The following is a 14719-nucleotide window of genomic DNA, read 5'->3' on the forward strand; positions in this document are numbered from 1 at the left end:
TTTCATCTCTAACATATTTCATCTCATGTACCTTAATGGGTTTTCCATGTTGATGTAAACCCTGTTAACTGGGGTTCTTTGTGGAGACCACGTCTGCTTTCCCTCACCTAAACCTCTCAACTATTATATTAACAGGAATACAGTTTTGGCTTTATGCTGCCTTTGCTCAACTCCGTTTATTTTTTTCTTCGCTATGTTGATTTTCTCATGGAGAGCCACTCAGTTATATATGTCCAACAGAATGGGTTGTGACCCCTATCCCCCTCTCTCCCTGCTTCCCAAGGTTATTGACATGGCATCATGGATTATTCAGATGACTCTGGTGCTGCTATTGGTCTTCATCAACAGCAGCCATGGGAAAAGAGACAAGATGCTGTACTGTTCTGGTAAGTCAATGCTGAATGGATGGAGCTCTGCTGGAGCTCTGTTTCTGTGGTGAGGTCTGGGTGTTGCCTGTTGGCTGAAGCGTTCCATTTGGCCGATGTTTCTCAACCTGGGGGACTGGATCCCCAAAGGTGGGCAATTATGAGAGGTTCACAAAGGACAATTATGTGGCTATTGTGTTCTACACATATAAACCTCATCACCATCATGCAATATATTGCGTCCTGATTTCACTCTCAGAGCAACATGCTGTGTTTGAATTACATGAACTGATTGGGAAATCACCACCTATTTGAAAAGGTATTTATGGGATTTATTGTGAGTTCTCTGCAATGTGATCTATCGAGTAATAGTGACATGTTTTTGTTTATTTTTTCCCGAAAGATACTTTTTCTTCTTAAGATTATAATTTTTTTCTTGCTGAGTGACTAGACACTAGAGAAAGTAAACAGAGGCCAGAGAGAGGGGAGACATGCAAGACATTATAAAGCAGCATGTGTTCCACCAGACACCCTTAGAAGAGTGAAAAATAATTTTATAATACAATATTTAGCTTTCTGCATATTAGAACTCCATTGAGAAATCCCCAATAATTGCATGTTAAATTGACATTGTATTATAACAAAACTTTACTTTATTTGAATATACTTTTTAAAGCCACTCACTCGTACATGGTTGTGTTTTGATGTGTTTATGAAAATAACAACATTTTGCCATAGCCAATGTCAAGTCATTTAAAAAATATATATATATACAGTTGAGAACCAAGTTGAAGTTAAACATTGCTGCTTGACTTTATCATATTTAACCATCATCCCTCATTGAAAATGAACAATATCCAGTTTGCAGTTTGCCACATTGATCATAATTATTTACCCAGGGTAGTAGCTGAGCACAAGTGCTCATTTTCAGCAACGCCCTGCACATAGAAACACACAGACAGACAGACACATTAAAACCAGGGAGCTGACTAGTACAACCACAGTCTTATGCTGTTGGCCACTAATCAGCTCCACTGGAGCAGTTGGGGTTCAGTGCCTTGCTCAAGGGCACTTCAGCGGTGTTGGGGAAGTGGTGAACATTCACTTCCCCACCCAGATTTTTCCCGGCAACCTTCCGGCAACGAGGGCGCTCCTCTAGCCTTTAGGCCACCTTTAGGCCACCACTGCCCACAGTATTAGTGAGGTTTGGTCTAAAGTAAATAGTAAACCACGTCAAACAGTTTTATAGAGAAAATATTCAGAAGAGACCTAACCCACTTAAACTTATTCTGGGGAAAAACTTCGCAGAAAATAGCAGATCTGCAAGCTTAGAGTGAAAACGGAAGGGCTCCGCTCAACAACATATGGGGTTTTTAAGTGGTTAATTTTCTTGGCAGAATCATTGCTACAGTAGAGTGCAGAGGCCATCATGGCCTAGTGGTCACCTTTTATGTTTCAGCCTAGACTGAAACGGCCAGAAACACCTTAAGTCTGAGTCTGTGCATGGGTTCATATGGGGCTATGTGTCTCTGTTATTCACAGCATGCAGAGCAATTGTGGATGAAATCAGCTACTCCATCGGCCAAGTGGACCCGAAGAAAACCATCAATGTTGGCAGTTTCAGACTCAACCCTGATGGCACCGTGATGGACAAAAAGGTACAGTTTACTCATTTCTTGTGGCTTTCACAGCCTTGTAATAACACAGATCATGACATCTACTGTGAAACGGATTCCATTCATTAGTTGCTTTATATAATGTTGTAAACCAATGATGTTTGTTGGTATTTTATCCCTGTTAAATGTTTAACTTCCGCTACTGTCAACCCCTTTTAAATAAGTAAGAATTGAATAATTATAACTTGACCTTTAACACTGATAGAAATGCTAGCCAGTTATGCACTGATGTGCTGTGTGCATCTATGCTGGTATAGTACACTGTATAAATGTATGATTTTTAAATGCAAAGGTGACATTTTATGTTCAGCATTGCCAGATATATACAGAAACATATTATCATTGTAATATATTACATTTGCATGCATTTTAGGGTAAATGTATTGTGCTTAAACTACATTTTCATGACCGATAACTTGACCCTCATTAACAGTTAATTAACCGATAATATACATATATTAAAATGTAGAATGGACAAATGTATGCGACTCACTCAGGGTAGCAAATTACTGCAATGTAAGCGTTACCTTTGATGATTATGAACATATATTCATCTTCATGATATTGACTCAACTGTTGGCTGTTGGTTTTCGATAGCTGTAAACTTTACCGGAGACAAATTTAGTGTGACGTCCGCCATCATTCAGTACAGCTGTGTTTACACCTGAAAGCATGTCATGTGTTCCCTTCCCAATTACCATGAACGCAGGGCGTTGTCACGTAAATCAGGAAGTAACACACAGACACAGTGGTAGCCTCTCATTTTCATTTATTTGTACACTTTATTTTCAGTATGAACAACATGACCGAGTCCGACCCAAATCCCCACCATCAATTATAAATGAATATGCGTCTGACCCGCTCGGTTCAGGTAGCTACCCTCTAATGTGCACATCCAAACGTCACGATGGATGATAACATCATCCTATAGACCTTTTTCACAGCAGCCATATTGGCAGGAAATAGTATACTGTTACTTCCTTCACAGGTGTTACCAATGATACTAATTAAGGCTCTGTTCCATTCATGGCAAATAGTCAGGGTGGCTGGCCACTGGCTAGTGGCCAGCCCTCCAATCTCGCTCCACTCTGAATTGAAACAGTGCATAGAATGAGCTAGCAGCTCACTCGCTAGGGCGTGGCTAAACTGTGATTGAGTCGTGACAAGACCAGTCTCAGTCTGTCTGTATTTTTCCAACTGGTTCCGAACCAAAATTTGACTTGATCAGGTACGGTACACTAGTCCAAATGTGCCCTAACGCAACTTTGATTCAATCAATCACATGGCAGCAACTCAATGCATTTAGGCATATGCACATGGTCAAGATGATCTGCTGCAGTTCAAAACGAGCATCAGAATGATTTAAGTGACTTTGAACGTGGTATGGTTGGTGATGCCAAACGGGCTGGTCTAAGTATGTCAGTTGATCTACGGGGGGTTTCATGCACTCTGTTTATATGTATTTACAAGTACAGCTACAAGTACAGTAAAATATATAGAGAAAGGGTATTGTGGGGAAATGGCTGCATGAGGCTAATGCTAATAATCAGTCTTATCTCACTGCAAAAACACAAAATGTAATTTAATCTCACCCATTTCTAACTTACCTGGCAATTACACACAGGAAACATCCTCGCAATGAACAAAGAGAATATACAAATACAAGACAATAACAACAGCAAGCTGTTGCCAAGACCGGGCATGCTCAAACATGTGCTACAGTATAAACCTGCTGTGAAAATACATAATTTTGAAATGAAAATCCCACATCCGTCTCGGCTTGTAAACTTCCTATTGACAAGCCAAGACGGTTCCTTAACATTAGGGAGCTGATAAAAGACCTTGTCCAGAGAGGGTTAGGGTTGCTCTCCTTACTAATAAATGTCTGCAGTATTGCCGTGCCTGCTGCCTTTGAGGTTCTGTGAGTCTATGGATCCAGGTTGATGTTCCAGCCCTAATGAGGTCAAGTCCCAGCGGTGCCCCGAGCACCTTTTACTGTCCAGGGAGAAGACTCTCATGAGGTGTCCATCTTGACTATTGATCCCCACTGCCTTAATCCCTGTTTAGCCATTGATAGCTTCTAACAGACTGCTATCATTTTCCAGTGAGACTATCGTTCCATTCACAGGCAAATCGTAGTGAACTAATTACACCTTCTGTATGTCACCTCAAAATTAGCACAGAGTAAATTACCCAACAAATTCTATCCGTAGAAATTTAACCCATTAAAACCGGGAAAGCATCTGTGTTACGTAAAATCTTTGCGTTGTTTATTAAAAATAGCAGATATACAAGCTCACAGCGCGGAACGAAGTGACGCGCTGCAAGCTTGCACATCTGCTATTTTTGAACTTTTTCTAAAAATCGTGAAAGTCTGAGAATCGGCCTCTCAGGTTTTAATGGGTTAAAATGGGAGGTAAACCCATGCAGACAACACAGTGGACGACAGTCTAATGCACTGTGCTTCATAATACATTTGTGTCATGGACCTCAACAAAGGCAGGTGTCCTGCATTTCTTTTGGGGCTGCTATCTACATGTCATATTCCTGGCTTCTCATTAAGCAGCTGTCTAAAGTTGGATTAATTTATATATGAATGCTAATTACTCTTCTTTTACCCCCTGTGGGTCCTACTCAGACTCCATTTAGTTTGCCCTTAAGCTCTATCTCTCTCTCTTTCTTTCTCTCTCTCTCTCTCTCTCTCTTTCTCTCTCTCTCTCTGCGTGTGTGTGTGTGTATTGATCAATTGATAAAATTGTTTAACTGACAAATAAGTCATGCCTGCCATAATTATATTGCATAATCATATTTAACAACTAGCCATTGTAACAAACAATTTCACAATTTGAAAAGGCAAGGCATTCAGTGGTCTTTGAATATCAAGCAGACTTCATACATAGTCAAATCCTCAGTGTTAATCTATCTCATTTGTAGCACTGAGAGTGTACAAATGTGACCAAATGGACGTTTGGGTTACATTTGGTAACCAAACACCAAACTCAAATTAACACTGAGGATTTTACAGTGTAGTGAAACAGCCAGACAAGACACGTTTATCCAACAGATATAGTTCTGTTTGCCCAGAGATCCGCCCTCTTCCTCTCTTAACCCGCAAAACAAACCTCCACCTGTTACATTGTTGGCCCATCAAATGTTAGCGAGCTAAAGAGGGAGCCAAACCTTGATCCCTGTGCCCTTCCTGGATCCATCCTTTTCAGCGGCGTTTGACCTGGTGTGAATCGGAGAGGCTGGGATGTCACAGCTTAGATGCCATCACAGAGGAGGATTTGCTGGTTTTAAGTCTCTGCTCTTTGGCCCTGGTCACAGTAGGACTTCCTGGGGGCATGGGCGAAAAAAAAAAAGGTTCTCAACCTGCCCGCTGCAACAATGAAACATTTAAGGCCTCCAAAGACATTGAACTTAGTTGGAGTAGCGTGCTGATCTCCTAGAGATCGGTGGGAAGTCATGCATTGAGAATGAGTCCGTACACAATGGCATTCTGACACGTAATATAACAGCCTCGGCCTGAAAAAAAGAAAAAGAAGAAAAGAAAAGAGGTGTGTGTGATCGAGTGAGGTGACATCCTCTTTCTCTTGTCTTGCATTGTGTTTTAAGTTTGTTTGCAGCTCTCACCATCTCTGGGTATGTTTTGGCAAAGCCAGCCATTAAGTAAGAATGGTGCAGACTCCGAGGCTCACCTGTTCTCTCTCTTCAAATAAATGCCAAATATGAATCCGCTCCAGGCTATAAACTAATGACATTCTGGCAATTAACGCGTATAGTCCTCTAGTGTTGTGCGAGGTAGCTATCTTTGATGAAAGTCAAACAAACCTCAGAAATATTCCTGCCCTTCTAATGAAGTGATATTGTACCATCAAGCCTTTTTTCCCTGCACGTTTTATTATTAACCCAAGGTTTAAGTAGCATAATAAAACACGTCTCAAAATGACACATCTAATAGACCCACGCTTTGCTTTACATTCCGCCCTCTTTGATAACAATATTATTATTAATTTATGGGTCTTCATCAGCCCATATCGCCCAGACAATAAAATTGAAAGGCCCCTGTCCACAGTGGTGCAATAATGGCCCGTCTGTCCAATGGGAATTGAATGGGAGGATAGCATCCCTGAGAAGCCTATTCTTTGGCCGGGCCTGCCTTGCGCCCCCCCCCACCCCCCTCTCACCACCTCATTCTTCAAACCAGCTGCTGATTGACAGGTCCCTTTCACCAGGCTGTGACTGGCGAGGAAGGAGTTTTAATTCCAAACCATTTTAGCAGCATGGCATGATAACGACTCCAACCCAAGCCCAAGGGTTGGGGACGTATTGAAGTGTTTCTGTTACGTGGCAGGGAACGGGGACGGGGAGTTTTTCCTATAGGGTTGGTGTGGGGGGGTGTGGTGATTTTGATGTACGATCTTGACAGAATTTAACCAAGTTAACCCTGGTGTCACTATTTTGGGCATATCGTTTTGGGGGAATGTTTGTGAAACATTTCCATAAATATTTATTTTTTTAAAGTAGCAGAAATTGCTCAACGCGTTGCATCCTGACACATTGTGAGCTTGTATATCTGTTATATTTGCTGTGCAACACTGTTGTATAATGAAGTATAAAATGGGGCTCGAGTGGTTAATCAATATCGATCAATCCATATACTATGTGGGGAAGATTTCTCACATATTTTATCATTTATTTTGAAGGAACACTTTAAACATTTTCCATTCTCTGCGAGACAGTTACCATAGAATTAGTTTTTAGTTATTCCATGTGGTGGCGTACCACTGCCCCGGCGTCAAAGTTGTCAAAAACAGATTTTGATTGATAGGTGAAGCTCATCGTCTTTTGGCCGATGTGACCTTACATCCCACCATGCTGGCCCTTCAACCTTTTGGCCTGGTGCTGTACCCGCGATCTATTGGTGGCTGACTTCACTTCCCTTCTCCACACAACGTGCTTGTCAAGCTCAAGGGATCTCCCTGAGCTGAATGAAAGGTTAAATACAGCAGCTTCCTGGCTCTGAAAGGAGGAAAGAGAGGGATAGACAGAGAAAAGAGGGGTGGCGGCGCTGTGGAGAAGAGGGGTAGAGGAGTGGCTCGAGGGAAAGAAAGCTTGAGAGGAAAAGAAGGGGACGAGTGGATGGATGGAGAAATTGAGGGATGCTGCAGAGCTGGTAGTCCATGAGAGCAGAGATGGAGAGATGAATTGAGGGGGAAAAAGAGGATAGAGGTAGGAGGAGGGGAGTTGCAGTGATGGAAACGGAGGAGAGAAAGGCAGTGTTAAAAAAGAGAGAGAGGAAGAATGAATTGAGGCTCAGCTCGATTCCCCCTCCAGACCCAGAGAGCAGATGGCAGAGAGACACGCAAGCCCTTTGTCACAAAGTCACATCTGAAAAAAAAGCATAGCGTGTGTGTGTGCTTGCGTGCATGCGTATGTGTGTGTGTGTACGTGCGTGTGTGTGTTTGTGCATGCGCGCGTGTGTGTGTGTGTGTGTGTGTGTGTAAAAAAAATCACAGTAGGCTAGGCCGGAAGGGTCTCCGCAGCAGACAATAGGGTCAGGGGATATATCTACATTGCAACAAAATCCAAGAACCCCCCGCCCCACCATCCCAACCCCTCTTTAACCCTCCACCCCCCTCCCAGCTACATTCTGACCAGAGACTTCCTCCTTTGATCACTGGAGGATGGATGGGGGGGGGGCGTACAGGCTGAAAAAGAGCAGGGGAACGGAGTGGGGGGGGGGCGTTTGAAAGGACAGGATGAAACCAGGCTGTTTACCCTGCACTTGGCTTCTGTTGAGGCCTCTTCCATGTCCACCTAAACCACCACCCTTCACCCCTCTGTGCCCCCCCCCCCCCTCCCTCACACAGAGAGGTGTGAAGCCCCCTCCCGTTCCCCATCCCTCCCAGTATCACCCTCCTTTTTCAGCCTCTTCTCCTTCCGGGGAGGACATCTGAGGGGCAGGGCCAGGGTGCTGCGGCTGCACCTGTCTTGACCTGTCTAGACACTGCTGCCGCTCACTGTTTTGTCCCCTCCACAAGGGGAGGAAGAAATGCGGTTCAGGACGGGGTGGGGGAGTTCTACAAGCGGAGGTGACACAGGTTAAAAGTCACAGTTTTGGGGTGAGCGTTGTTAGTGTGGATGGAGAAAACACAGCGGAAACAAGAGGTCACTCCTCGTGACCCATGGGGGTGTCGTGCGGAACCGGACACTTTGGATGAATACATTTGGATTTTTCTTTTAAGATATCCATGCAGACTATTTTTGAGATTTATTTCCTGATCATTCACTTTATCATTGCATGTAGCATGTAGCATGTAGCTAAGTCACTTTATTGAGCTCAGTGGTCACATGGGTTGCCCACAAGTCCTTGGCCATCTCCGATTTGAACTACAACTTGAAATACATTTGAACTACATTTTTTTTTTTAGCTTTCATTGTTTTGATGCGGCCCCTCTTCATCCACAGTTTAGGCAGCTGATATTTGTATTTACCAGACTTTTTTTTGTTTATTTTTTGCTATCTGGTCAGGTCCCTCTGGCTCGCTCAGAGACTCACCTGAGTGAGCTGCTGGATGGTGTGTGTGACAGTATGAGTGACTATGCCCTCCACGTGGACCCTGACACCAAGGAGAAACGGTACAAGAGGTTTGCCCCCAGGAGCAGTGGGACCCCCGGGGACTTCCCTGACTTCAAAAACTTCCAGTTTGATGGACCGGACGCTTCCACTGCCCTGAAATTTGCAGTGAGTATGATGGCAAACTATCTGTGATGCAATACTAGTCTGTACCTTGTTTCTTCAAAGAGTCATGATTCTGAAGTCTGGTACAACACTCTTCTGTGCATGTGTTGGCCATGTGTTGGCCACTTTCTCAAGTTGTTTTATAATCTGAGTTCAGCATAACTTTACATGACTTAAATGGTTCTATTTTATATTTGAACGCGTTTGGAAATAGTTGTTGGGCCAAGATTGTTGCAGTCATCCTTTTTAACATGCACCGGTATTTCTGATATTAGTTTAAAAGTTTAAAACCATGCATCTGGACCTAAATAAAAGATAAAGCTATCTATCCCAGAGAATAAATTTGGTTTGACTTTACTGGACTGGATGGTGTATTTTTTAAGATGTGAGTATTTTGTGTACAGAGCCCATAATAAATCATATCTTTTTTGCTCTAGTCATGTTAGACTTTGTCTGCCATATCCAATATGACATCTGTCCTATGCAAGCATATACAGTATTGTTGATGTTATAATATGCACAGTGCTGTCAGGAATGGTATTCTGACAGAAGGGTTTTGAGATGGATTCCCACAAAAATGTCAAGCCATACAAAATACAAATAAAATACTTTTACTTTTTTATCTCTATATAGAAATCTCTTCTCCAACGCGTTGCGACACGTTGTAATCTTGTAAATCTGCTATTTTGGCAGTTTTTCAGTTTATAAAGTTTGGATTTGGGAATAATCTCAAACTGAATGAGGAAAACCTGCTTTTGTTTACTTAAATGTCCCTGTAACTTATTGTACAATGATTATTGTACAACCTATTGAACTTGGAAGTTGTCTTAATGACTTTTAAATTATTGTTTGCAATCATGATACAGACGTATTTGTTTTCCCCCCGGTACCTTTCAGGCACTCAAAAACCTCCTTTTGACGTTTCGCTGATCCGAACCGATTATTACTACTTTTGCGTAATTTACGTTCCAGTTTGTCAGAAACTTGGCTTTTATGATGCTTAATTCCTGTCTAAGTCTGTCTTATAATATTTTTAAACACCGATGTTGGATTGAAAATGTCTGCTACTATCTGTGGTTTGGGGTGGGGGTAAAAAATGTCCAATCGGTGAAAACAGTGTAGAGTTCTGGTGCTGCAGCTCGGCCTGAGCGTGACAAGATGGCCGAACGGCAAGACAACGGAGGGGAAAGATGGCCGCCACCTTCACTGAGTGCTGTGCCCGCTATTGTGTGAAATGACAAGCACATGAAGCTCTCGTAAGGACGAACGCGTTTATCTTCTGTATGCATGAATAACCCCTCTCTCTGCTCATCTTTCGGCCTCAGTGTGAAACCATTGTGGAGGACTTGGAGGATGAGATCATGTCTGCCTTCAGCCAGAGTACAGAACATGTGGCGGAGGAGTTATGCAACAGAGTCTCAGGTACTACGCCTCGGCTTTTTACTTATTTATATATTTCCTTTCCCACAGACGTGATGCAGCACTTTTTCCTGCTTTCTCTACAAGCCTTCCTTCATGCCCCTCCCCAGATATCTGTATTTCTGCACAGATTAATGCCAACATTTAAGTGAAATCAATTACAGGATGCGATTTAAGTTAAAGAGAAAAAAAGGAAATATGATGAAGCGTTTATAAGCACTTGAGTATCCAAATAAACGTGAATCGCATTCAGACATATATCAACTTTTCAGATAGATATGTGTATATGACTTTTCAAAAAGAGCTACACTGTATGTGTGTTCTATTGCAAAGGGAATGCACAAATAAAACAATATTCCTCCACTTTTAGATGTTTGTATTCAGGTCCTTTTAGCTACGTGCGAACACAGTTTTTATTCGCTTAATTTGACCAACTTATTCAACTTTACAGTTTCAATATTGTGTTAATCTTATCTGATGTACACAGCATCTCGTTTTAACACACAAAAAAAGCTGATTTTCTTTAATGCGCCACGGTAAAATGTATAACTTTACAGTGCAGTACAGTCCACTTGCCTGCCAGCTCATCCTAGCGTAGTGTAGTGGTGCAGACCGCCATTTTGTTCCAGTCATTGCTGAACAGCCACTGGCTATGCACAGGAACAGCAACCAAAGGATGCTTGTTTCGATGATATCTTTCAGTACATTGTGGTATGTATAAATTCATAAACCCCTTTAATGTTATTTATTTATAGTTGCTAGAAATGGTTCACTAAATGAAATATTCACAAACTAAAGCATCAAATACCTAAGGACTGTGGCATCAATTGAAACAAACCTAATTTGAAATCCTTCCTGTATATCCACCATACCTGGTTGAATACTAAGGAATATTATTGCACACAAAGCTCTCATTTATGTACAGTATACAAACAATAGCAAAACGTGGCACTCTCTACTACTGTGTACTGATACCGCAGACAGGTGACGTAGCATTAAAACAAATTTCTGTTATATGAATCTGTGATACGTTGGATTGTTAAAGTAGCTGACCGTAACAAAAAACAAAGGACCCAAACAGAATGACTAACACATTTTGTTTCTGCTTTCTATTTCAGATTACTGCAGAGATGGTCAACGTGCCAAGAAGGAGCTGTAGTGCCAGTTGGTTGTGGTATTATTTTATATCCTTGCTATGGGAAGATGGGACCAGCATTGTTACTCACCTTTGAAACGAGGCCTTACACAAATAATATTTTTACGTATTAGTAATAATTACTTTTAAATAAACGGTATTAATAAACCTGATTTGAAACATAAGTATTGCCTATATGTTTTTTAACCTAACCTTTTTTGTAAAAGGGTGATTTCGGTGTGCCGCTCTCTGGTGATATGTACTGTACTGTAAGCACTGTGGTACTCTTTCTTTTTCATTTTAGGGCATGGTCATGGACCGTAATTGAAGCAAAAAAATTAAGCATATCTTTTTAGTACTGTGCGTCAGATTCGTAATGATCTTGTGGCAAATCTGTTCAATTCTGAGATCGCGTCTCGTCACAGTCTGTATTTTGCAAGTGCCAATGTTGTCGGTTAAATGCTTTATCAGCTAGTTTTGATGTTTGTATGGTGTCCAAGTTGCTTTGTAACACTTAGTTGTTTTTCTTTGCACTCTATTTAGTTGACCATTTACCTTTGTTTGTTGACTAGAATTCTTCCCACTTACTGTACTACGATGTACGAGTTGTAAGTCACTCTAGATAAGCGTGTCTGATAAATGCCTAAACTGTAATTGTATAATCTGAAGAGTGTCCCATTTGGATGCTAAAGCGATTACATATTTACTGTTTTGTGACAATGGGGTGATAAACAATCATACAGTATGACACCCTATGTACCGTAAACTATCAGTATGCTTAGGATGATGATCGATATTCTGCTGCTTGAAGAGGGTTAGAACGGGCCTAAGCAGGGAGGGCGATCTGAAAGTGAAGGAATTGTACACTGATCATGCAGTGCATGTGCTATAGAGGCCAGAAATATGAAATATCACTCTTACCAGAAATGCTGGCTACTTAATCAATCTACCATTGCTTCTGTTTGTTACCTACATATCATGGGTTTTAGAACTTGTCTTAATTCTGCAGGCTCTATGCTGCAAAATGCCATAATGGTTTTACTAAACAATGTGTATAAATAAGGGGTATGTTTGTACATGCTGGACAAGTTCTTCATGTTGGATAGTTGTTGCGCAGAAAACAGTTTTACAATAACATGTCTCATTGGACAAAAGGCTCAAGAAGCCAGAGTCTGATTGGTCAAGACGGTATACTATTTCACGATTGGACTGTTCTCTCTAGAAGAATATAATTGGTTGAGGAAGGCATGCACTACAGGAAGTTTTTCAAATGCTTTACTGAAATCCTTTTAATATCAAGGAGTAAAGCTTCCTTTATATCTTCCTGTATCTTTGCAGTATTATCAACTCTTACAGAGAAACTGCCCATGCCATCCTAAAAGGTGCTTGGACATCCAATAACTTCTTCACTTACTGGCATTTCAACCCGACCAGGCTGGGCATTTAGTAGTGATGGTATACTCATAATGTCCCGCTTCAGGAATTTTAATTACTGTTCTCCCTCCTAATTTCCTACACCAAACCTTGTACAGGGTTGTGTTTTAAAATGTTATGACGTGCCTTAGCATTGGCTATGGCAACCAGATGGAATAGCAAGTATATTATCGCTGTTGATTCATTGTGGGCGTGTCGTGCCAGCTGGAGTTTTGGTATGTTACTTTTAGCCAAATTCAGTTTCAAGAGGATCTCAAAATGCATTTATTTGTCAAAAATTGTACATAGTGCCTCTGGAATCAATGTTCATATTACACTACAAGTTCATATAGGAAAACATAAAACAGCTGAGAAATGCTAAAAAAAAAATATGGAGGGGGGGGGGGGTTAAAGAATGCTCCAAATGGTACCGTAGAGTAGCTCTTCGGTCCATTTAGCACATATATAGAAGCCAACTAAAGGTATTCTAAAGAAACATTCTGTATTGTTGGTATGACATTATGGACTAGGCCTGTGTTACTGTCCTCTTTTGGTCCCCTCTGGTCTTGATCAGACACAATAAAAGAGTATATCAGATGTTAGGAAGTTGATCTGCCGTCTCGTGAGGACTATAAGAGGTCTCAAGTAATTCGTGGTCTTAATGAGAGGAAATGGCCCTCAATGGTGAATGAAAACCAACTTTAAAGAAAAGAAAATGTGTTGAATGCACAACGTCGACTTCAAAGCCATCACCGTAACCCCACGTTGTGTTCCTCCACACAAATAAAGTCCTTCTACACTACAGTAAAAGTGTCTTTTGAGTGGCTCACTTGTTGAGCCGTTGTGTTTCCTCTCAGACCAGGGAATGTGGAGATAGTAGGATCCCTTGCTGCAGCAGCTTGGCCCATTGTGTTAGCTGGCTGTCTTGGCATGTCAGGTTTCACCAGCTTATACCCCTGACAGATCAAGGGTTACCAAGGTGCCGGGTAGCTGGCTACTGGATGACAGGCAGCACTCAAATTCCCACTAAATGCTCATTTCCTATGCACGTTAGGGCCCCCATGGCCAGGGCCCCTAGAAGTAGGGAGGCAGGGAGGGGTTTTCTTTTCCTTCCTTTTTTTTTTGCTTTCTATAGATGATCAAGGAACTGTGTGGCACACACACCAGGTCCTAAGTGGTCATTTCCAAAGGCCTCCCTGTATTCAGGACCAGAGCCAAAAAATACAACAAGTTTCACTCACTGTCGACAATGCCATTTAGATTATGGTCTGAAGCAGTGCCTCTGGTTCTCCATGAGGAGCTACATTTATCCAGTTCCCAGGAATCCATGGCTTGGCGTACGTATATTATCCGAGTTGTTCTGTGCCAATGACCCTAGTCAGTATGACTCATGATCTCCTTCTGGCTCCCAACCCACCAGTTGTGTATCATCTGATATAGGGATTTGTAACTGTACAGCGTCAATGCATTGTTCATGAACATCGATCTACTATTCTAATGTTATGCCCTGGCCTCTACACCTATACAGAAGACGTTTTTTAGGTCGTTCTATGTTCAGACAATGTGTGAATTAAGAAACCTTTTTGAGAAAAAAAGTGAAGGAAAACAAAAAACAAATTCAGTATCTTATATCCTTACACTCCAACATAAAGTTTGGTCAGTGAGCTGTGGCATTAACTTGTATTCTAACAAGATTAAAATATATTTGCCCTGGAGATTAGCATAGCTAAGTCCCCCCTTTTTTGCCTTTTGGGGCGGCTGCAGTGGGCTTTGATCAGCGTAGCGCGGCGAGGCCCAGGCTTGGGCCCGGCCATCCGAGGGCCGGGTGTGAAATTGGCCTGATGTCATCCCCTATTCTCCTCCTTCGCCAGCTTTCAGCGGGCCATAATTATATTTCCGCCACAAAGCCCCCGTCCCCTTCATTCCATATTCCAAGTTTGACTAGGAAGCGTTTTGGAGAACTGCAG

The 14719-nt window shown here is 41.9% G+C and overlaps 1 protein-coding gene across 1 annotated transcript in view; it reads left to right on the top strand.

Annotated features, from left to right (window-relative positions):
- cnpy1 (canopy FGF signaling regulator 1) overlaps window positions 1-13563 on the top strand; it is a 15206-nt gene extending 1643 nt beyond the window's left edge. The window contains exons 2-6 of the mRNA XM_084058833.1: window positions 284-386; window positions 1908-2023; window positions 8576-8788; window positions 10111-10207; window positions 11323-13563. Of these exons, the coding sequence (XP_083914959.1) occupies window positions 293-386; window positions 1908-2023; window positions 8576-8788; window positions 10111-10207; window positions 11323-11363 (561 nt within the window). The 5' untranslated portion in view covers window positions 284-292 and the 3' untranslated portion in view covers window positions 11364-13563. The remainder of the gene's footprint in view (window positions 1-283; window positions 387-1907; window positions 2024-8575; window positions 8789-10110; window positions 10208-11322) is intronic.
- Window positions 13564-14719: the final 1156 nt, after the last annotated feature.

Source organism: Gymnoscopelus microlampas (assembly GCF_963454915.1).
Source record: "Gymnoscopelus microlampas genome assembly, chromosome: 5".
Taxonomy (NCBI): Eukaryota; Metazoa; Chordata; class Actinopteri; order Myctophiformes; family Myctophidae; genus Gymnoscopelus; species Gymnoscopelus microlampas.